The 20768-nt window shown below is 48.5% G+C and overlaps 9 protein-coding genes across 9 annotated transcripts; 4 read left to right on the top strand and 5 right to left on the bottom strand.

Moving 5' to 3' along the window:
* Positions 1-152: 152 nt before the first annotated feature.
* On the bottom strand, positions 153-1754 carry CND02130 (hypothetical protein). The gene is made up of 4 exons (XM_570214.2): positions 1599-1754; positions 1323-1507; positions 398-1271; positions 153-344 (listed from the first exon to the last, which is right to left on the bottom strand). Exons 1-4 carry the CDS (start codon positions 1693-1695, stop codon positions 316-318), a joined length of 1185 nt encoding a protein of 394 aa, XP_570214.1. The 5' UTR covers positions 1696-1754; the 3' UTR covers positions 153-315.
* A 164-nt stretch (positions 1755-1918) lies between these two features.
* Positions 1919-3353, top strand: CND02125 (hypothetical protein). The gene is made up of 4 exons (XM_024658476.1): positions 1919-2117; positions 2172-2334; positions 2390-2714; positions 2762-3353. Exons 1-4 carry the CDS (start codon positions 1968-1970, stop codon positions 3036-3038), a joined length of 915 nt encoding a protein of 304 aa, XP_024514330.1. The 5' UTR covers positions 1919-1967; the 3' UTR covers positions 3039-3353.
* Positions 3354-3450: 97 nt separating this feature from the next.
* CND02120 (conserved hypothetical protein) lies at positions 3451-4765 on the top strand. The gene is made up of 5 exons (XM_570451.2): positions 3451-3845; positions 3893-3963; positions 4011-4018; positions 4070-4239; positions 4296-4765. The coding sequence occupies exons 1-5, from the start codon at positions 3634-3636 to the stop codon at positions 4615-4617; spliced, it is 783 nt and encodes a 260-aa protein (XP_570451.1). The 5' UTR covers positions 3451-3633; the 3' UTR covers positions 4618-4765.
* A 585-nt stretch (positions 4766-5350) lies between these two features.
* On the top strand, positions 5351-7447 carry CND02110 (conserved hypothetical protein). Its single transcript, XM_570453.1, has 9 exons — positions 5351-5466; positions 5516-5842; positions 5894-5984; positions 6043-6202; positions 6254-6359; positions 6416-6550; positions 6600-6712; positions 6762-6978; positions 7029-7447. Exons 1-9 carry the CDS (start codon positions 5383-5385, stop codon positions 7335-7337), a joined length of 1542 nt encoding a protein of 513 aa, XP_570453.1. The 5' UTR covers positions 5351-5382; the 3' UTR covers positions 7338-7447.
* Positions 7448-7523: 76 nt separating this feature from the next.
* Positions 7524-12055, bottom strand: CND02100 (conserved hypothetical protein). Its single transcript, XM_570429.1, has 4 exons — positions 11789-12055; positions 11179-11427; positions 8572-11130; positions 7524-8525 (listed from the first exon to the last, which is right to left on the bottom strand). The coding sequence occupies exons 1-4, from the start codon at positions 11844-11846 to the stop codon at positions 7711-7713; spliced, it is 3681 nt and encodes a 1226-aa protein (XP_570429.1). The 5' UTR covers positions 11847-12055; the 3' UTR covers positions 7524-7710.
* Positions 12056-12806: 751 nt separating this feature from the next.
* On the bottom strand, positions 12807-14417 carry CND02090 (expressed protein). The gene is made up of 7 exons (XM_570217.2): positions 14277-14417; positions 14028-14213; positions 13717-13962; positions 13462-13667; positions 13283-13409; positions 13112-13224; positions 12807-13064 (listed from the first exon to the last, which is right to left on the bottom strand). The coding sequence occupies exons 1-7, from the start codon at positions 14302-14304 to the stop codon at positions 13029-13031; spliced, it is 942 nt and encodes a 313-aa protein (XP_570217.1). The 5' UTR covers positions 14305-14417; the 3' UTR covers positions 12807-13028.
* Positions 14418-14874: 457 nt separating this feature from the next.
* CND02080 (hypothetical protein) lies at positions 14875-16669 on the bottom strand. Its single transcript, XM_024656991.1, has 8 exons — positions 16570-16669; positions 16340-16512; positions 16185-16287; positions 15895-16132; positions 15687-15854; positions 15560-15634; positions 15180-15510; positions 14875-15124 (listed from the first exon to the last, which is right to left on the bottom strand). The coding sequence occupies exons 2-8, from the start codon at positions 16459-16461 to the stop codon at positions 15049-15051; spliced, it is 1113 nt and encodes a 370-aa protein (XP_024512658.1). The 5' UTR covers positions 16462-16512; positions 16570-16669; the 3' UTR covers positions 14875-15048.
* Positions 16670-16843: 174 nt separating this feature from the next.
* CND02070 (conserved hypothetical protein) lies at positions 16844-18208 on the top strand. The gene is made up of 6 exons (XM_570455.2): positions 16844-17089; positions 17145-17250; positions 17317-17445; positions 17506-17725; positions 17789-17905; positions 17959-18208. Exons 1-6 carry the CDS (start codon positions 17022-17024, stop codon positions 18078-18080), a joined length of 762 nt encoding a protein of 253 aa, XP_570455.1. The 5' UTR covers positions 16844-17021; the 3' UTR covers positions 18081-18208.
* A 264-nt stretch (positions 18209-18472) lies between these two features.
* On the bottom strand, positions 18473-20540 carry CND02060 (Aldehyde dehydrogenase (ALDDH), putative). The gene is made up of 9 exons (XM_570221.1): positions 20318-20540; positions 20018-20261; positions 19889-19970; positions 19786-19836; positions 19629-19733; positions 19305-19564; positions 18872-19248; positions 18722-18814; positions 18473-18672 (listed from the first exon to the last, which is right to left on the bottom strand). The coding sequence occupies exons 1-9, from the start codon at positions 20438-20440 to the stop codon at positions 18520-18522; spliced, it is 1488 nt and encodes a 495-aa protein (XP_570221.1). The 5' UTR covers positions 20441-20540; the 3' UTR covers positions 18473-18519.
* Positions 20541-20768: the final 228 nt, after the last annotated feature.

The raw sequence follows: 20768 nt of genomic DNA, 5'->3' as shown, positions 1-20768 counted from the left end.
CTGTCCCGAGCGCTTGTGTATATCACCTGCTCGTACTGTACAAAGTCAGGACCGCCGGCCACCACTACTACCAAAGCGTAGAAAAAGTACTACACGCATGTTCGGGTTGCTTTCGTCGTCTTGCAAAATGCAATAATAGCTGATAAGATTTCTGAGATCATCATGTGCCATGACATATACGTATATACAAAATCCTATCGCTAAACATATGTACAGAAGCACAACTTTTACACCGTTACAAGCACTACCAAGCAATGTTATGATATAGCAAAAAGGGCACCAGATGCTGGATGCTATCCGTGAATGCCCCTCATTTTATATCCACTCTGAGCCATCGTCCATCACTTTACATAGTCCCATTAGCATCGTCATAACGCCGCCACGTTCATAGGCTCACCTCCGCTTTGCCGTACAACCAATCTGGCCCCTCCCAATTCATCATCCTCGTCTTCACTTTCACTCTCTTCGTCATCCTCGTCATCATACCCTAGTCCGGCATCGCTTTGAGCATATTGCTGCTGCAGCTGTTGAGTGAGGACCTCCTCAAATTCGTCTTCCCCTTCAGCATCCGCGTCGTTGTAATCCCCGCCTTCTGCTAGACTTTGTCCAAGCAGGTTGGCAAATTCATCCATATCGTCTTCCTCCTCCTCTTCCTCTTCCGCTTGTTCTCGAGTCTCTTTCCCTCTAGCTCTAGGCTTTCTTGCGGAACTGGGTGGAAGTTGCACTTCTTCGCTCGCCCCAATTTCTTCATCCGAATCTTCTATATACTCCGCGCTCTTGACTTTGCTACGAGGCGTAGTTTCCGCTTTTTTCCCTTTGGCCTTGCTCTTTGCTCCTGTAGTCTTACCTTTACCACCCTTGTTCTTCACGTTTGTTGTGATGGACCGTGTGCGAGCGGAACCAATGACAGGTATAGGGGCACTTTCAAGAGGCTTATTCCGTGGCAAACTTTTTCCGCCTTTGCCCACTCCTCGATTTCCTTTCAAGTTTTTCAAGTCCTCATGTGGGGGTGAAGTTCCTTTATCTCTTTCACTCTTCTCAGCTACTGTCGTCTTGGCCCTTTTCGTAGGGCGGGGCATTCCTTTCCCTGCTTCCTCGTCCTCTGCCTGGCTGGATATCTCAGGGGGGTCTTCCTGAGCTGTATGAAGTTTTGCTGCAAGCGGCAAGGAGGAAGAAGAGCTTGTACTGGATGTCGAGGTGGCGTATGTATGTGACGCATTACGATTGACAGTTAGATGCAGTGTTGTCGACAAGGGATGAAGCTCAAATGTCTACCGTGGATCAGCCAATACAGTCAATAGATCAGAAGCAGAGGAACTAACGTTATTTTCTTCGTTGAAGATCATCACACACTCTCGACCTTTCATAGTTTCCTCCCTCACGTCGAAAACCTGGGATCCGTTCTTGACGTCAAACACGACCTGTGCGGGTTGGCTGGTAGAAGAACCTTGTGAGGGATAATAAGTACCAGGAGTGGTATGAGTTACTGATGCCGGTTTAAATGCGTCTATAGCGAGAAGATCAGCGATACATCGTTCCAACAATGTCGGTGTCTCGGGGCTGTACAGGCGCAACTGCAGAAGTGCCCAGATACTCACAACGCATCGCTATCAGCTCATCTTCTGGGTGATTGAGGCTTGAGAGGTCGAGGCTGTACGTGCCATGAGGCACGCTGGGTGCTGTCTTGGCAGACATGGTTCGAGGGAGGATACCGAGTTAGAATGCAGCCAAGTATTACAGGAAAAGGGTCGAAGAATAGGAATGGCGCACTTGTAACACTCAGGCAGCCGCCATTGATCGGCTGCTTCGGCTTCTCGGATGTCCAAGTCCGTGTGAATTGCTGATGTCATGACTTTTATCCATGCTTTCGCGTCCAAGCCGAAAACAGCTCAGCTGAAATCCATCGAGTCGTCTAATCTCTCGTTAACCAGCGTCTCCGACTTTGTCCACAACTGTAACCCATTCGAATGTCCTATCAGTACTCCAACCCATATCGCGGATATTACGGTCAGTCCGAACCACCTCCCCAGCCGTATGAGAATCATGTTCCCGTCAAAGAGCAGTTCAAGGTTCTTTTTACCGGCCTTCCCGCGGGGCTCACTTCTCAGGACCTCTACGTGCGCATTCCGTCTTCTGGAGGAATTGATTTACATCAGCTTACCCTGGACTAGGAAGCATTGACCAAGCCACCGCTGAGATTACCCCGTACAACACGTGTATTTAACATGCATCAACCTGACGGGCATTTTCTGGGTATCGCCGTAGTCAGCGTCGATACGCAGGTTGACGCCGAGCGCCTGAGGGTAGAATATAACGGGAAAGTGATCGATCATAGTGAGTTTGATGGCCCCATCTCTGATCGCTCTTGTTGGCGGCTGACAAGCACTAGATTATCGACTATCTGTGCATCACATACTTCCTCTGGGCCACAAATATCCGTCGTTTAATGCTGCTGGGAGCAGTTCTGCGAATCCATCTCAGGGCTTGCAACATACTAGGCCTCGTGCTTCTTCCTCAGCCCGCAAAGCGAATCGTGCTTTAACAGAAAACGCAGAGATGCCTTCAAGCAATGCAAATCAATCTGGGTCCAAAGGAAAGCAAAAAGCTCGCGTTTCGGTTCCAAATAAAAAGGAGAACGGAAAGCCGTTGGGGCTAAAGTTATTGGATAGAATAGGCAAAGCAAACAAGCCGTCAAATCAGATGGACCAAATTGCGTACGTGCCATATATTCAATTCCTTACCTAGCTAATGCTGGCTGTAGCCTCCTTGAAAGACAAAGGGCCAACCTCCAGAAATCTCATCTAGGCGGGCCAGGCAAAGCGTTTGCCATGCGCATACAACCTCCCGTCCCTTCCAAGGATACGACTAAAAAGCATAGAAGATCCAAGGCTGACAAGGCTGCTGCAAAGTCAAACCTCGGAGCTGCTTCTAAAGTGTCAAGAGCCAAAAAGAAGCTCAATGATAGCGCGATGGATGTGGACGAGGATTTGACATTTGAGAATACGGCAAACCACGGACAAGGATACTGGAGGAAATAGACTGAGCCAGAAAAGGGGAGATGCCGGGCGAAACATGTTGTGAGATCAGCTGTGTCAAAGTTCCCGACCTACTGAAGGGTGTGAGGTTTCGGACAAATAGGCAGATGCATTTTGGGACTGACTGGTATATACTCAATGGCCATCATGTGGTTGCCCGGTTGTTGTCGAGGCGAACAAACCTACAGCCGCGAACACGACACCACAAACTGTTACCACTATATACCCACTACACGTATCTCGTAGTTACGTACGTACGACCGACTCAGGACGAAAGGACAGGAGGACTAGGAACGCGAAGAACGAGATGTCGATCTCCGAGACGACGATTACGTATAATGAACACGTGATTTCCACGCGCGCGCTTTTTTGTATCGAGGATTTATAACCGTTCATTCGTCTTTCTCGTCAACCGGCTGGCGATTCCAGGAAGTCCATCCTTTTTTTCCCACTACATTCCCCTCTTGATTACCCTCTTGTCGCCGTCGGCTGCCATTACACGCCAATATCCCATTTGCTCTCATTTTCACCTCTCATTTCTACCTATCGCCCATAAAAGCACTATCTTTGCCACCTTCTCCCCTCCACCACCTCCACCATGGCACCCACACGCCCACCAAACGTCGAAATGGCCACCAAGCGTATCAAGAAAGAGATCGCTGACTTGGCCAAAGAAGACCTCGGTTCCATCATTCTTGCTCCTGAAGAAACCAACATCTTACACTGGAAGGCGAGAATACCTGGACCGGTCGGTTCGCCTTACGAAGGTGGCGTTTTTGATGTGGACATTAGAGTGCCTCATGATTACCCGTGAGTGAATACATATGCAAAGGGGATCATCATTCATTGAGTCGCAGCTTTTCGCCTCCTCACTTGCAGTTTATGACCAAGGTCTATCACTGTAATGTGGCGTCTAACGGTGCTATCTGTAAGTGCCTTCTGCTTGACGACCATACTGTTGCTGATGTTCGTCAGGTCTTGACGTATGTCTATTGTTTTGGATACATATGCAATTAATGCTGAATCTTTCGTAGCTTTTGAAGACCGCCTGGTCCCCCGCCCTCTCATTATATAAAGTCATACTCTCTTTGTCCTCCCTTCTGACCGATCCAAATCCGGCAGATCCCCTAGTTCCACCCATTGCTTCGGAATATCGGAACAATAGAAGAAAGCACGACGCGACCGCCAGAGAGTGGGTCAGAAAGTGAGTTCCAGGAATTCACAAAGATTTGATCGAGTGCTAATGTCGAGACGGTAAAGGTTCGCACTACCTAAATCGAATCCACCACCTGCGCAGCTCAAACCAAAACTTCAGCCACCTGCGTTACGCCGCACAATCTCGCGCTCTCTCCCTGATTCTACATCGCCCGCGCCTCCACCGCAGCTTGCCGGTCAAAGGCGCGTCATTCTAGAAGTGGGAGATTCTGACGATGAAGGCGATATACAAGTATTGGGAGATAGCTCACGGGGAAATAGCAGTCAACCAGCGGCTGTAACGACAAATGGAGCGGGGAGGCAAAAAAGGGCAAGGACTAGTGGACAAGGAGGAAGCGCAGGGGATGCGATCGTCATTGATGAGTAGACACACGGGACGTGACGGATAGTGGATGATAGGGATAGTTCGTGGTATGGCTGTTATGCTGATGTCGTAAGCCATTTTTGTGATATAGGAAGAAAACGCACGGATACTTTCGCTACAGTGTAATTCATGATATGTTATGATTTTTTACGATCCTGCTGGCCTCATATGATAGTACGTTTCGCTGATATTATACAGCCTTGAGCCCGGCGTTATTTGAGGATGCCGATTTCCACGGACGAGCCGAAGTGTTTTTGTCGCCATCTGGATGGTGCATTGGACAAAGATGATAAGTGCAACATCATTTGGACTCAGGCAAATACAGTAGTAAAATAAAAGGCGTACAGCAGAGAGCACGCAGTTTATTTAGATCACGTTTGCTTTGCAGCCATTGTTTATGGATTGGTAACGCACACAGATCGGGCCACCTCTGACAAAATGTCTCCGACGGAGGAAAGAGTATAATTTTTTTATGTTAGAAGTAGTGTTGTAGTACATCATTCCAAGCTTCTACTCTGCTGAATCGTAGTAACTATTTACGAACTGATGAGGCATGTAAATATGCAATCACACACATATCTCTTGTCCGTGTACGATCGAGTATCACTGCCCAGAAACCAAATGCCTTACCGGGGTTTCGGGACTATCTTCGCGTGGCGGATTGTTATGACGCTGTCGCGTCTTCGGTCAAGATGGAACGCAGGCGTCCATATTCCTGGCTCTCATCTCCAGTCTTACTTCCTCTTGCAGCACGAACTTGCGTTCAACATGTCTCTCAACACTAGAAAGCAGGAAAGAGATTTCACGGCCGAGGTGGAAGCGCTCCAGGCTGAGGCGGAGCAGCTAGCAAAGGTTCGCACATTTCACCTGACGATGGCGCCTAGCTGATCTGTCGACCCAGAATGGCAAGCTTGAAGAAGCCATTGAGAAGATTACAGTTTTAGAAAAGCAGACCCGTAATGCGTCCGACATGTCCTCCACCTCTACTCTCCTCGTTCTTATCGCCCGTTTATGCTGGGAAGCCAACAATCTGGACCAGCTGAATAATCAACTGGCCCTCATGTCTAAGAAACACGGACAACTGAAAGAACCTGTCGTGAGAATGGTAGATGAAGCAATGGCGTGGTTGCCTGCGTTAAAGGAGCAGAAAGAACAGGGCAATTTTCGGAGTGGAAAGGATAGATGGTTGGAGCTGGTTAAGACATTGAGAGATATCACGGAGGGCAAGGTGTGTCAAGTCGAAAGATTTAGAGCTCCCAGAAACTAACGACAGATTTAGATCTTCTTGGAACTTCAAAGGGCAAGGTTGACTGTCATGCTCTCAGCGTATCACGAAGCACTTGCTGAGACTGCGCCCAAAGAAGCTCCACGTAAGCACCTCTCACTCTTTGCTTCATACCAATGTAACTAACAGATACTCAACTTCAGCAACCCCTGAAACTTCGCCGTCCACTAAGCCTGAGGACAAGGACAAATCCAAGGCCGAGCCTGTTACTGCTAAAGAACATCTTGACGTCGCGGCGGACCTCCTGTCTGACTTACAAGTTGAGACCTATTCAACTATGGATAAGCGTGAAAAAACCGAGTTGTGCGTTCAGACTAAACCAAATAGGTCGAAAATCTGCTGACAATATACTAGCATCCTGGAACAAATGAGATTAGAGAGTATGAGAGGCAATTGGGTGCGAGTCAGAGTTGGATCGAGGAAGATCAACCGGGTCTATTTAAAGGACAAGGACACCCAGGTGAGACCCAGTATTCTCATCACAGTTTAGAGAATATCCATTTAACAATTGCTCAGGATATTAAGTTGCGATATTATGATTTGATGGTGCAATTGGCTTTGCAAGACGACGAATATCTTGAAGCTTGTCAAGCTTATCAAGAAGTATGGGATACAGAAGAAGTTAAGAATGACTCAGCGAAAGAACTCAGTGTGAGTTTATAATATATAACTTATTCGGTCAAAGCTCATATAAGCTCAGGTCATCGAGAATATCATGATTTACGTTGTTCTTGCATCCTATAACAACGAGCAATCCGACATGCTCCATAAGTTGTATGCCAACACTGCTCTACAAAAAGCTCCTCTTCATTTGTACGTTTTTCTGTCTTTGTTTATCACACACTCTAACCAATGGCTTTAGCGATCTCCTAAAATGCTTTGTTACGAAGGAACTGATGCGCTGGTCCGGAATTGAAGGCATCTATGGCCCTGCTCTTCGTCAGTCTCCTATTTTTGCACCCGGGTCAACACTAGGCAAGAAGATTGGCGTCACCGAGAAATCCCAGAAGGACGCCGAGAAGTTTGACAACCCTGGTGATGCTCGATGGGATCAGTTGCACAAGCGGATTATCGAACATGTAAGTGATACGGTATGAAATCACTGCGGTTACTGAAAATTTGTCTTTAGAACATTCGGGTTATAGCTTCATATTACACCCGCATAACCATACAGCGGCTCACAGAACTTCTCGACCTCCCCTTACTCACCACCGAACGGACACTCTGCAAGCTCGTGACTGACAAGAGTGTTTATGCCCGAATTGATCGCCCGGCGGGTATTGTCGATTTCAGAAAGAAGAGAAATGTGAACGATGTACTGAATGCATGGAGCGGAGATGTCAGCAAGGTGCTTGACTTGGTGGAGAAGACTAGTCATCTGGTCTCCAAGGAGTACGCAATGCATGAGGCAGTCAAGGGTAAAAAGATTTCAGCATAGGTGGGAGCTAGGAAGTAGATGTAGACTTGTACAATGCAGAAAACATGCTATCATTAAGAGACAAAACATGCAATTTTTCCGATTACTCGTACTGCTTGTTGGTATCTTTTAATTCACCTATTACAGTGATGATATCAGGCTCATGATGGATCCGACTGGTATCAAGTGTTCACATACTGATAATCGAGATAAATAACACAGGGTATACTAATGAACAAGAATGGCACCAAAAATTGGTAGCATTGATAAGAAGATGAAAGAAGTTACCAAAATGATGTCGTGTACAATAAAAAAACTGGTCTGCAATGGTAATGATGATGAATGATAATGCTACACTGGACACGCATGAACCAACTTTTCAGTCTGTGCTTGTCTATTTATGGTGTCTTCCTAACTTCTTTAGCCCGTTCCACTTCTTCTTTTCCGTCCCCGCTCCGACTTCGTCTAGGCTAATCACTCTACCACCGCGCCAATCGTTCTCGATTACTGTAAAATCACCATTTTCTTGCTCCTCGTCGTCGCTCTCGTCGTCGTTGAGCGGTTGTCCACTAAATCTATGTGAAAATAACGAGGCATATGGTGTGGGGGCTAAAGGTCCCAGACCGATGGCAGTTCCACCAGAGTTGGCGGCCGGGGTGTACTTGCGGGTACCTGCTGAGAGACCTTTGCGGGAGGGCTGAGGGTGGATCGATGGCGGGAGTGTGTAATTGTGAGCTTTGTGTGATGCGGTGCTAGCATTAGATCCTCTTCGAGTTCGTTGACCAGGCTGAACATTGGACATTACCGGCACGGGGCCGGAGATATGGGGATATCGTTCTTCCCCCTCTTCTCCCTCTGCCTTTTCATCACCGATTTCGCTTGTCGTAGCTGAAGTGGGGTTGCTCCTATCTCGAAAACCACCTCCATGGATGCTGTGACCCATCGGCAAATTGCCAGATGCCGATCGCAAACGGCTTTTAGGCCCAACGTCCAGCCACGTCTCATGAGCTGAGCTGGCTCGTTGCCGGCTGGTTCGTGATACGGATGGGGGTCTCTGGTGATGAGATACCGAAGCAAGAGATGGAAGAGGTGCTGAAGTGAGGGCAGTCATGCGCTCACGATAGGCAGCGGCACGTTTGTCGTAGATGCTGGACAAGTGAGAATTATTTCTCGGGACATCAACACCAATTAAAGGTGTCAACGGAGAGGCTAAAGGAAGATAAGCGACCGTCAATGACTGAACATAAAGACTCACGCAGCTGTTTCCCAACGCTGCCTCTATCAGGCGATGTTGCTCCCTTGCTGTCTAAGCTGATCTTGCTTGTTTTCGTTCGCCCTGAATCGGCAGTATGAAAACTCTCCTGATCTCCCTCCACAGTAGTTCTAACATTGAATGCCTCGTCCTGATCCTCCTGTTCTTTTCTCTCCTCTTCCGCAAACTTTTTGACCATCTCATGACTTTCCCCATATGCTGCCAACACTGCTGCCAAGTCTCTCGACGAGTCTAGGCTAGGCGGTAATTGAGCTAGCTGTAGTATTTCATTTTCACTCTGTTTCATCGCTTCCTGAGCTTCGGCTTGGGACGATATAGTCCTAGACGTCAAACGTCGTCGAATCGAAGGATGGGAGACTGCTTCATGCTCTGGTACAGGTGGGAATCCACCACTTCCACCACTCACAACTACGCCAGAGACCGGCTGAGTGACAGATAAGGCCGACGGAAGTGTCAAACTGGTCGAAGGCGTAGATACCGTCTGAAGATTAGAGTGGGCGGCAGCAGACGCACCGGAGGAGTTAGATGATATGGAGAAACCTCTTACGCGCGAATCTGCACGCAAGGAAGGCTGTGGGAGTGGTGCGGGTTTCGGTCGCCTGAGTGGATCAGGGTCGTCTGAGATATTAGATATTCGGAAGGTTGAAGGAGGTGACGATATGTGAGAGGCATCCGTCGTGACGGAACCGATGCTTCCGCTTCTGATTCGGCCACTTTTACTCGCCCTGGAACGAAGAGAGGCCGATCGAATGTCTGCATTGTCCGAAGCCGTCAATCGAATTATCTCATCATGGCCCTCTTGCAATGCGCGTTCTTCGTCGTCCCCTGTCGTAAGCGCATCGTGCCATTCTTCTCCGTCTCCTTCTTCATCCTCAGCATCCCCTCCCTTTTCCTCCTGATCCTTTTTCTTCTCACATTCTCTAATTGACCCCTCAGCTGCCATTTTTCTAAGATCAAGGTCGTCCGTCTTCCCGATGCCATTCACTGACGGCTTACTGTTTGAAATAGGAGTGGAAAGTCCAGGGAGAGTGTAGGCGCGAGGCTTGCCCGGCGAGGTGGGCGAATATTTTTCCGTAGGAGAATTGGGACGGGGACTAGACAAGGGCTGCCTAATGACTTCCGTTCTAGCTCTTCGAATACCCTTAAATGTGTCTCTCTGTCCGTCTGAATCGTTGTCAGCCCACTCGTTGGCTAATGGGCTGGGTGCAATGACTTCACTACCGGTACGGGGCCGCAATGAAGGTACAACGTTAATAACTGGCGTGACTGACGCAGGAGGAGAGTTTCGGCGAGGGGGTAAGCGTGGCGGTTGAAAAACCGCGGGCAATTGAGACGACGAGGTTGATGAACTCGTGAGAGAGGAATCAAAAGTCGAAGATTCTTCTTCAAAGAATTTTGATTTTGTTGGAGGGGCAGAAGTCGATCCCTGCGACCTGTCGTCCAGTGTAGGGATATCTCTGCGTTCCAAGTCTAAACTAGCTCTTTTTAACCTCTCCATGCCCAGATCAAGCTCTTCCCCAGCGATCGGTTTGGCAAATTCATTTTTTGCAGGTGGGCTTGGCGAACGCTCACGATTCGTGCCCAAACGAAAGAAATTCTTTAGACCATGGACATGATGATGAGCTTGGTGTTTGGTTGATTTTTTGAGATCGCCATGAGAGAATCGACCACGGGATTTTGAACCTCCCGATAAAGCAGTGTGAAGCCCGTCGTCTTTGTCTTGATGCCCTTTCATGGCAGCACGAAACGTCTGTCCTGGATGGGCAGCCTTCTCAATGATAGACGGTAAAGATGGACGATGAGAAGAAAGAGAGTTATGCCTGCTCCGCGGAGTAGAAGGCGTTCGCGCTGGTGGGGAATGGAGTGCAATGGAGGAAAGATTGCTTTGGGAGTCATTGCTGAGCTGTCGGTTGAGTGATTTCGGGCTTCCATCGCTTCCATTGGTGGAAGGCGGGGCGCTATTACAAAGAGGGTTATGGTCTCCCTTTTGCGGTGAGGGGGAGGTGGGGGTGTCTATCTCAAAAGGGGAAGAGAGTTTATCAAGAGGTGTCGAGAACTCGCCCGGCAGGCATAATCTAGGCGGTGGGGGAGCACGATGATGGTGTGTGTGCGTTTGTTCTGTTGCCGAAGTCATAGACGTTTTCGAACCTCTCTTCCACAATGCTTCTACGCTTTTCTTCATCCGCACAGCGCTGCTTCCGTCAGATTTGACACTAGACAGACTAAATGCCCTTTCCTTCCCTTTCCTAGATCCCACAACGGCCGAAGCTTGCTCAGCTTGCTCCAGATTGGTATGTGACTCTCTGGGACTCAGCGGCTCGGTAACTTCGGACTTGGATGACCTACTCTCCGCGTCCAAAGTTTGCAATCGCTGAAAAGCATGTAGTACGCGCACCACGTTCTCGTGACTGCTCAGTCGAGCAAGATCTTCGGGTGTGTGCCCATTCTTGTCTGGTTTAGAAGGATCTGCACCGCACGCCAGAAGCATTTGGACAATGGGAGCGTGTCCGTTTGCAGCTGCAAAATGCAATGGGGTTGAACCTAGGGGGTAATCAGCATATCACAAGATGTAGGGTGGCGGAGGCTCACCAGCAGTACCGACACTCGGCGCTGTGCCCTTCTTGCCATCACTATACCTTCTTGGCAGCCTGGGGGCGTTGACATCCGCCCCTTGTTCAATTAACATTCGGACCACACTAAGACTTCCACCAGAACATGCCGCGTGCAGGGGTAACACTCCATGCAAGACCGAGTTTACAGGTTGCCCGTGGGTGAGTGCATAGTGAACAAGACCGACGTTGCCACTTGCTGCCGCCGAGTGAAGTTCGAGATTGGGAACTGGAGGTGGATAAAGAGGTGATGGGAGGTTATTGAGGAACAGAAAGTGACGGAGCCGGTCGAGATGGGGCGAAGCGCAAGTAGGCAGAAGTTGCGGGGCAGAGAGGAGAAGGATCATGTCAGTGATCATTACATGGAGATGGAAGTGAAGATATGAACGTGGGTCAGAAGTTGGATGCAGATGAACCTGGTTGGTGATATAAGGATCGGGCTGGGGAAGAAAATGCCCGCAATGAGGCATCCGCCACACTTCCGCCCCCCATCATCATCAGGCCTCTCTCTCACACACCACCAATTGCCGCGCAGGCCGCACGGGTTGCTACAGAAACATTGGGATGAAAAAGCAGTAGAGCGCACTCACAGTCTAGTACGACATCGTACTTGGCCTCGAGATCCCCCCGCTTACTCGGTGACCGCATCGTCTCAATGTCTACTGTTTGTCTTCCGCTCTCATATAATGATCCTGAAGGTGGTATACCGTTAGTATGTTGGCTGTTATGGTGTCGGGCTAAACATTATAGAGGTCGTGCGGGTATTAAGACCGTCAACGCCAACGGGCAAGTGTTTATTGCTGAATGGGTTCTAATTGCTAAGGATTAAATGAGAACCTGACAGGTTTGCGATTTGCGATAAGGGTCCTCGTAAAATTGAGAGACGGGGTGACGTCGTTGGGCGCGAGACATCGGCAGGGACCAGGGTGCGGGGGCCGGATAAAGCGGGTTTTGCTGCGAAGATCGGCAGCTAAATGCATATAAGCCCAAACTAACCCACGGCAATCCACAGTAATTAACCCACACTAACAGTAACCCACAGTAATAAACCCAGACCGGTGCACGCAGACGATCCAAGATGTACGGAAATTGCGATTCTCTCCAACCGGCAACCAACCACATCCAAAGGAGACTTGTGCGCGGTTATCAGCAATCATTTGTCCGGCCGATCATTCAAAGGCCGTTGGCGTTTGGTCTCCGGTGTTTCTTATGGCCGCCCATGTTCTCCTATAACGTAATTTCATTTCGATCCCCACTACTACTACACTTTTCACAATTCTTCACACTAGATCGCCTAGGTAAATTGTAAATGCAACTACGCTCGTCCATTCTCCACGGTGCAATCGTCTACCCTCCACGGTACAAGAACTTGATGATACAGCAAATACTCGCACTGTACATCATGCGTACCCGCAAGCTTATCAACTATTCCTTTACGTCTCTCGGCCAACAAGAATCTCAACGAAATCCTGCGTTCTGATAGAGTCTAGTAGCCGATCGGAATCACGACCAGCTTGTTGTTGCCTGCCTCTCTTTTTCAGTAAATATACACATTCTATTAATATCTTGATCAAAGTGGTGTTGCGTCATTATGTCCAAGTACTGTCCTTCTGAACAACATACATCTTCATTTCGGTGATATATCTTCATAAATAATTCTCAATGCCGGCCAATGCAAGGCAATAGTCTCGCAGGCATGAATTACCTTGGAAAGCCTCTTATGTACTGATATAAGCTTAGAATTATGAGCACGTCGTCGTATCGGCGTACCAACAACCTTTAAATAACAAAAAAATAGGGAAGTTACGTTTCTGCTCGAATCCAGACGATCTACTCCTCTCTTTTCTTGCTTGCAACATACGAGTGCTGCTGACAAATGAGTCACTATGTATGCAAGTCAACGACTGACCCACCCAGTAGATATCCATCCCGTCCGTCAGAGGCAGGCGCTTGGGACGCCAACCGGTCAATGCAGTCCCCAGAGAAGGTTTTGCTAGCAAGGTGGACACCCAAAACTTTTCATACGCTGTTAATTTGATGCTTATCAGTGCTCGACTCAAAACATATGAAAAATCAAGCCATACCATCAGTCGCTTCCTTGGCTTTATACCCTTTCAAACCGGTAACTCGGACTACTGAGTTGAGAATCTCCTTCAAAGACTCGGGACTTGGATTAGCGGCAATGAAGACTTGGCCTTTACAAGCAGGAGACTGTGTGGAGTCAAAAATCAGCACTTTGGCCAATATGGGTTCCGAAACTCACCCTTTCTCCAACACGCACATAAAGATCGGCCAGATCATCATGGTGGATAGTCAAAAGCCTGGAATCATCCTTCGCTATAGTTTCAAACTCCTCCTGACCCTTTTCCATAGCAGCCAAGGCAGCATCGAAATGGTAGTAAGCAAAATAAGAGCCAGATCGACCATAAAGGCATGTGGGAGCAATGACGATGCCGTTGACATTCTCATCTACAGTAGCGGTCAGATGTCGTCGTCACTCCAGCACCAAACCGCTCACTACTTAATACAGGCTCCATAACCTGGTTGCGCCAAATGGTTGGACTGTTCAGCGCAGCCTTGGCAGGACGTCGCTCGTCCGTCCATTTATCAAGTCCACCTGCACCCCTGGAGAAGACCCAGTGCCCAGCTGTATAGATATAAGTCGGCTTAGGGCCCCATTTTTGTCGATCTTTGACGGCAGACAGGAAAGTTTTGAACGAAGCAAGGGCGTTATCAGGCCCCGAAGCAGCAATGCAATCAACCACTGCATTATACCATACTTGTCAGTTACCACCCGGGGCTTCACTGATGTGGGGAATAGTAACTTGCCAATATCAACGTCTTTAGCCAGATCTCCCCATTTTTTCTGACCCTCGGGAGAGTGAGGGTCGCATACAATGGGCAAGATTTCGTTTGGGGACAACGTGCTAGCCGCAATGGATTCCGAACGAGTTTGACCCCAGACAAAGTGACCAGCTTGAACAAACGCGAGAGCTACTCGGTGGCCGATAAAACCTATCTTAATGCGTGAGCTAATGATCCAGCGTTTGGCTTACTGATCAATAGGGGGCTGCTTACCGCTTGCACCAAGTACGATAACTTTCATGATAGGAGAAGTGTTAAAACTGAGCAGATACTAGGTGGGTACATTGTTGAAGAGGTGCATGGATGATTCAAATTAAGTACCATACTGAATGCATGACATCAGGCAGAGTGAGCTATGTCGGAGGTGACAAGACGGACACTCCGTTTGGGCCTGCTAGGTGGTAATCTTATCCGCCTTGAACGCCTTCGGATCGCCCGTTAATATTACGTAATTTTTGCTTCATTTTAGCACGTAAACATCTGCGGCAGCAACATGCACCATCTCGACGGACATTCGGCATTCGACAGTCACTGTCGTGCAGCCATATATACGTAAAACAGCCATCTGTTACAGCATTACAAGGATTATCAGGATCATCAAAGGCAGTTGCATATGCATACGGAGTGCCAGGATTGTAGTGTTAGGTTGTAGAGCTATCAATTGGAAAACATTTTGTCCAAGGTCCGGGCGCTATTATTGTCGCATATGAGCTCCTGCCCCTTACGTAGAAAAAGGTCCTTAACGACGACATTGGTTAATGTGGTAAGCATGAACCTTGAACTCTTCTCTGCTTGTGCTGAATGCCTTTGCTGATCTATGTGCGCTTCATAGGCCGTATCGTGTGGTTATGAAACAAATAACTCGGAACGTCTGTGAAACGCCCAAGTAAACAGCGCCTTATACCCATTTCCAGTCCAAAATGCCCAAAAAAGCAGTACATACAACCAAGACTATGCAGAGACTGTAACGCAGCGCGCCCACCACCTACAATTTATGAAGGCGTCCGTCCAGTCCTTTGCGAGCGAGGTGGGCCCGTGTGATCTGTTTAACGTTGGCACATCTGTGGCATGGCTAGTAAGCACGCTAAGAAGAGAGTTACAAGAGGAGAAACTTACCCTGCCAACACCATAGTCGTGCGAAGCTCGTCGAGCAAGAGGTTAACTGCGAGAGAAACTCCCGCTTCGCCATCATGCGCCAGACCCCAAATTACCGCCCGGCCAATCCAGACGTGATCAGCTCCCAGAGCAAGGGCTTTGAAGATGTCGGTTCCCCGCCTGATTCCGGAGTCAATATGGACGGGGATGCGACCGGCAGCAGCCTCGACCACTTCGGGCAGAGCATCCAAAGTAGCCGTCACTGAATCGAGTTGTCTACCACCGTGGTTGGACACTACCACGCCGTCAATGCCGTACTCAATAGCCAGAGCGACATCCTCGGCGGTATACACTGTACGATCTCAGTTGCCGTTACAGTTTGGGCGAGACCTGAAACCTACCGCCCTTGAGCCAAATCTGCATTTTGGTGTGTGACCGTGCCCAGTCTACAAGAGTCTTCCAGGTGCACGAAGCATCTAATAAAGCGTCAGCCAGTCCATTGGCAGACATCGGCCTATCATAACATACCATACTTCAGGCGGTCATCTTCCACCACCAAATTACGCCAGTCGCAATCAGCGGGCATATGAGGCAATTCGATGTGGTCTGGGAGAGTGAAGTTGTTTCGCGCTTCGTTCAGTCGTCTCCCCAAGACTGCACAGTCTACAGTGACGAAAAGAGCCTTACATCCCGCCTCTATATTGGTAAGCTTTTTGTCCGCTACGTTCAAACTCACTTTCAGCCCTGCGGATAATCTCCAAATTGGCGTCACGCGACTTCATTACACTCAACTGCATCACATAAGGGATGGCCCCTTGACCAGCGGTCACCACGTCTTCAATAGAGGTTGTTGAATAGGTGGAAAGACACATAGGGATGCCGGCTTTGGAAGCCGCCATTGACGTCGCTATCTCCCCATCAGGATGAGCGAGTTTTTGAAAAGCCGTGGGAGAAAAACCAAGAGGGGCGGCAACCTATGCAAACGGGTAATTAGTCGCGCAAAGATGGCCTAAAAATAATGTCTACCTTTTGACCGAAGACCTCTACCGACATGTCTATGTTACCAACATCGACCAAAATACGGGGACGAATTCTGTATTGGTTAAATGCTTCGACGTTCTCCCGGCAACTAGTGGTAGTTCGATCAGCTTCAAGCTCTGGATCTCATGCAATTGACCTACGTGATCATGTCCATCGCACCACCGTTGTAAAATTCGTGGACCATTTGGGGAAGCGTCTTTTTGGACTCTTCCTCAAGGTCAGAGAGCATGTAGACGCCGTTGTTGAGTACCTGGCGATTCATAATTGTCGGGAAAGAAACTGATAGCAGTAGGGGAAATGTGCCAGAAAATCACTGTTGGGAGAGACGATTGGATGCAAGGTAGCTTATGAAGAGATCTGGTTCACATACATATGTAGTCATTCTGCCAGGACACAGGGCTGGTCATCAGGTCATGCACTGATAAAAGTTCTTTATGTTGGGGGTCCGAACCGACGTTGTTATCTGTCCGAGCACTCAGTTATTATTGTTGACGGAGTCCCCGCTGGGCGCCGTAACAGATCAATTAACCGTAATAACCATCGCGTCGCAACCTCCGTCGGAGGCCGTCGGCATCTTGCGCTACGCGCTTGGCACTTGTTCGGATCGTCCTTCGTATCAGGATAGCCTTCCATTCCTTGTAAACTTCTAGCCCAAGCCGTACACTTACCCGGTCAGCATCATGATATGTGGAATACTTAAGGAGACCATTGTTGCTCCTCGGATATGCTTCATTTCCGTCTCATCAATACATCATCGACTCTCTTTGCAACTCTACTGTATTACCGACTTTTTGCATAGCTACCAACACAAACGCCAAAACAATGGACAAGCGAACCTATCTCAGAAACGACCTTCTTGCTGGAAAACCCGGTATTGGGATGTGGCTCACGTGAGTCAAGTCGTGGAATATTCCTCGCAATAGCTAACTGATTGCGTGATAATAGGTTGCCTGGGTCCGCATTAGCCAAGACCGTAGCCACTATCCCTGGCTTCAACTGGATCCTTATTGATGCCGAGCATGGCCAGATTACAGACAGGGACTACTTTGATGTGGGTATCTATAGACGAGTACTGCCTTGCTTGCCTCGCGAAAGCTCACAGTACGCTGCTGAATAGCTCACCAATCATATCACAACCGAAGGCGTTTCACCCATTATCCGTATCCCCTCCGATGAACCTTGGTTAATCAAGCGGGCCCTCGACTCAGGAGCCCACGGCTTGATGATTCCTATGTGTCACAACCCTGTACGTTCCGGGACATTCGTTTGCATGACCACGAACTCGGCACTGACAGCGACCTTGTAGGATGTCGCCAAAAAGGTTGTCTCTTCCAGCAAGTACGCTGCTCGAGGCACTCGAGGATGTGGTTCACCTTTCACCCAGATCATCTTCGGTGTTCCCGAGTCTCAATATGAGGCAACTTGCAACGACAACTTGATGGTCATCGTCCAGATCGAGTCGGCAGAGGGTGTGAAGAATGTGGAGTCCATTGCTGCTGTCCAGGGAGTGGATGTTCTTTTCGTTGGTGGGTTCAGTCTCATGGTACGCTTCTTGGATAGATTTCAGATATTCATCGTAATCTGAGTAGGCCCCTTTGACCTTGCCAAGTCAATGGACATAGAGTTCGGTGGCGAGGAACACGAGGCGGCTATTGCTCGAACCCTTAAGGCATGTAAAGATAACGGCAAGAAGGCAGCCATCTTTTGTAAGTCAGCAGTGGGGCGGACCCTGTCATGTAACGACTAACTGTTGATTTAGGCATGTCCGGCGCCCAGTCCAGGAAGCGTTTGCAGCAGGGCTTTGATATGGTTTCAATCGCCACCGATACAGACTCTATAATTCGAGAGTTCTCCAGGCAGCTCGAAGACATGAAGGCTTGATCCGATGTATGCATATAATTATACAGATAACTCCTACTTTCCTCATTTATGGTTAAGCGAGTTAATAAGTAATGGGATCGAACTCTTAAGCGAACCCTGTCCGCTGCATGAATTATTCAATTATTTTGCCTTACATCAATTTTGGCTCGACCATGTCAAGGAGAGAAGTGACCTAAGCTGAACTCAAGGTAGCGAGTCTGCTGCAGTTCATATTAATTTATTGTGCCGCGTGAGCTCGTTGATTCTTCTTACTTCGTCCTACAAGAAAGTGCTTTGAACATTGAATTTGAAAAGCCTTTGATAAAATCATTATAAATTTTATGACGACCGACACATCGCATGCCAGAGGTCACGGTAGCCGAAAGGGGGTGCCAGATCTATAAAACCTCGAGCGCATTCTGGAATGCATAACATGATCATAAACCGATAGCTAGCGACTCTATATCTTGATGGGCCACTCGAAATCTCCGCCATAGTAATGGTGAACTGACTTTGTGATAAGGTAAGGCTCGAGACCCTCCAATCCCAACTCTCGGCCCCATCCAGACTGCTTATATCCACCAAAAGGAACCTGATGAGAGAGTGCTACGTACTATGACATGTTCAGTTATACCCAAGATAAACAACGCCATTGAACTCACTTGATTGATCCATACGGTACCTGCCTTCAACTTGCGTGTAACTCGCTGAACTCGAGCGTAGTTCTGAGAATGAACGGCGGCGGCCAGACCATACTGTGAAAGACATTAGCGCACGGACCGCGGGGCGGGGAACAATAGTTATTGACTGACTTCGGTGTTATTGGCAATCGATATAGCGTCAGCCTCGTCCTTGAAACGAATGACAGAAGCCACAGGGCCAAATATTTCTTCTCTCGCTATCTTCATATCCATAGTGACGTCTCCGAACACTGTTGGTTGGATAAAGTACCCTCTGGATCCATGTCTACTGCCGCCGGTCAAAAGTTTTGCCCCGCTTCGCTTGCCACTCTCAATATAATCGAGGACCTTCCTGAATTGCGCCTCATTGACTTGCGGTCCTTGAAAAGTATCCGGATCTGCCGGATCGCCGACCTTGAAGGCCTCCGCAGCAGCTTTGAAATGTGTGATGAACTGATCGTAGATTGACTCTTGCACAAGCACCCTTGACCCGGCACTACATGATTGACCTTTGCAGTCTAGTTAGCTGATTTACTTGGAGGCTTGATAGATGTATATGACGCACCCATATTCTCGTATACGCCAAAGGCTGCCCATTTCGCTGCTTCCTGTAGGTTCGCGTCGTCAAAAACGATATTTGCGGATTTCCCGCCAAGCTCGAGTGTGACCGATTTCAGATTAGACTCAGCTGCAGCAATGGCAATGCGTCGCCCAGTGATTGTGGAGCCGGTGAAGGCGATTTTATCAACATCCATGTGCCTGGAGAGAGCATCTCCAGTGGTTCGACCGAGGCCGTTGACCAAGTTGAAAACTCCAGCTGGGTATCTGCAAGAATGTACATCAGTCATCAACGTACTTGATAAATCTACGTGCATATAATTATGCTCACCCTGCAAGCTCAAACAGCTCGGCAAACTTGAGAGTCGAGAGAGGTGTTTGCTCAGCGGGCTTGAAAACAATGGTGCAACCAGCAGCCAGGGCAGGGGCAATTTTCCTTTGGATGTCCTATTAGCGATAGGAAATAGTCGTCATGTAGAGTACTGCACCAAATCATCATTAAAAGAGGATAGTTCCAAGGTACAATCTGAGCGCAAACACTAATTCGAATCAGCCGCGATTTAACATTGGCCCGCAAAACCATCCACTTACCCGATGGGCTCCTTGCGAGCCAAGGCATGCTTATGCTTGTCGTCAAGCTCAATCATTGATCCTTGTATCTTGTCGGCGGAACCTACAGTTACATTAGGCACAAGAACGGTCATAAATAACTAGACCCACCAGCATAGTACCTCAAACAGGCTACTGAGTCTTCAATATCTGCTTTACACCAAGCGAGAGGCTTGCCAGAGTCAAGGTACTCCAGTTTAGCCAGCTCTTCCATTGCCGCCTCCATACCATCGGCTAGCTTGAAAAGCAGCTGGCCGCGTAATTGAGACGATACTTCAGTACCCCAAGCAGTTTCAAAGCAGTGCCTTGCGGCTTTCACGGCCTCATCGACATCTTCTTTGCTGGCGGTTTGAACCTGAGCTCTCGATAGTAAGTCGCTTTCACGATTGTACCTTATGATTTCAGACTCACTTCTGCTATGACTTCTTCAGTAGCCGGATTCACAGACAGAAGAGGCTCTCCCCGGCCGTTCTTCCATAGTCCGTTGATGTACAAACCTGTATTGAATGTAACTTCGGCGACAGTGGCACTCATTATGGATGATTAAAATGTGACGAGTTGCGTCCAAAAATCTTTGAAGGATAGAATGAATCTGGAAAGGGAATATAGTTTGTTTTAACATCTTGATTAATCATTTTGAGGGTCTAGGATATAGGAAAAGGTTCGCTCGAGATAGAATGACAGGCAAGAGACGAGCGCGGAGACCGCTTTTCGCTTACTTTCGTCTCTTTCCCGAGGAGAGAAGATCCCCGTTGATAAGAGCTGGACGGCGGGGCACGGAAGCAATTCAGCGGAGGACGCGACTGACAAAAGCGGCAATCGCGAATCGGAGGCTCCGTCACAGCACACCATCTGATGTCCG

The sequence above is a fragment of the Cryptococcus neoformans genome (genome assembly GCF_000091045.1).
Source record: "Cryptococcus neoformans var. neoformans JEC21 chromosome 4 sequence".
Lineage (NCBI taxonomy): Eukaryota > Fungi > Basidiomycota > Tremellomycetes > Tremellales > Cryptococcaceae > Cryptococcus > Cryptococcus deneoformans.
Note: the sequence above shows the minus strand (reverse complement) of the source record. Positions and strands in the feature narration are given on the sequence as shown.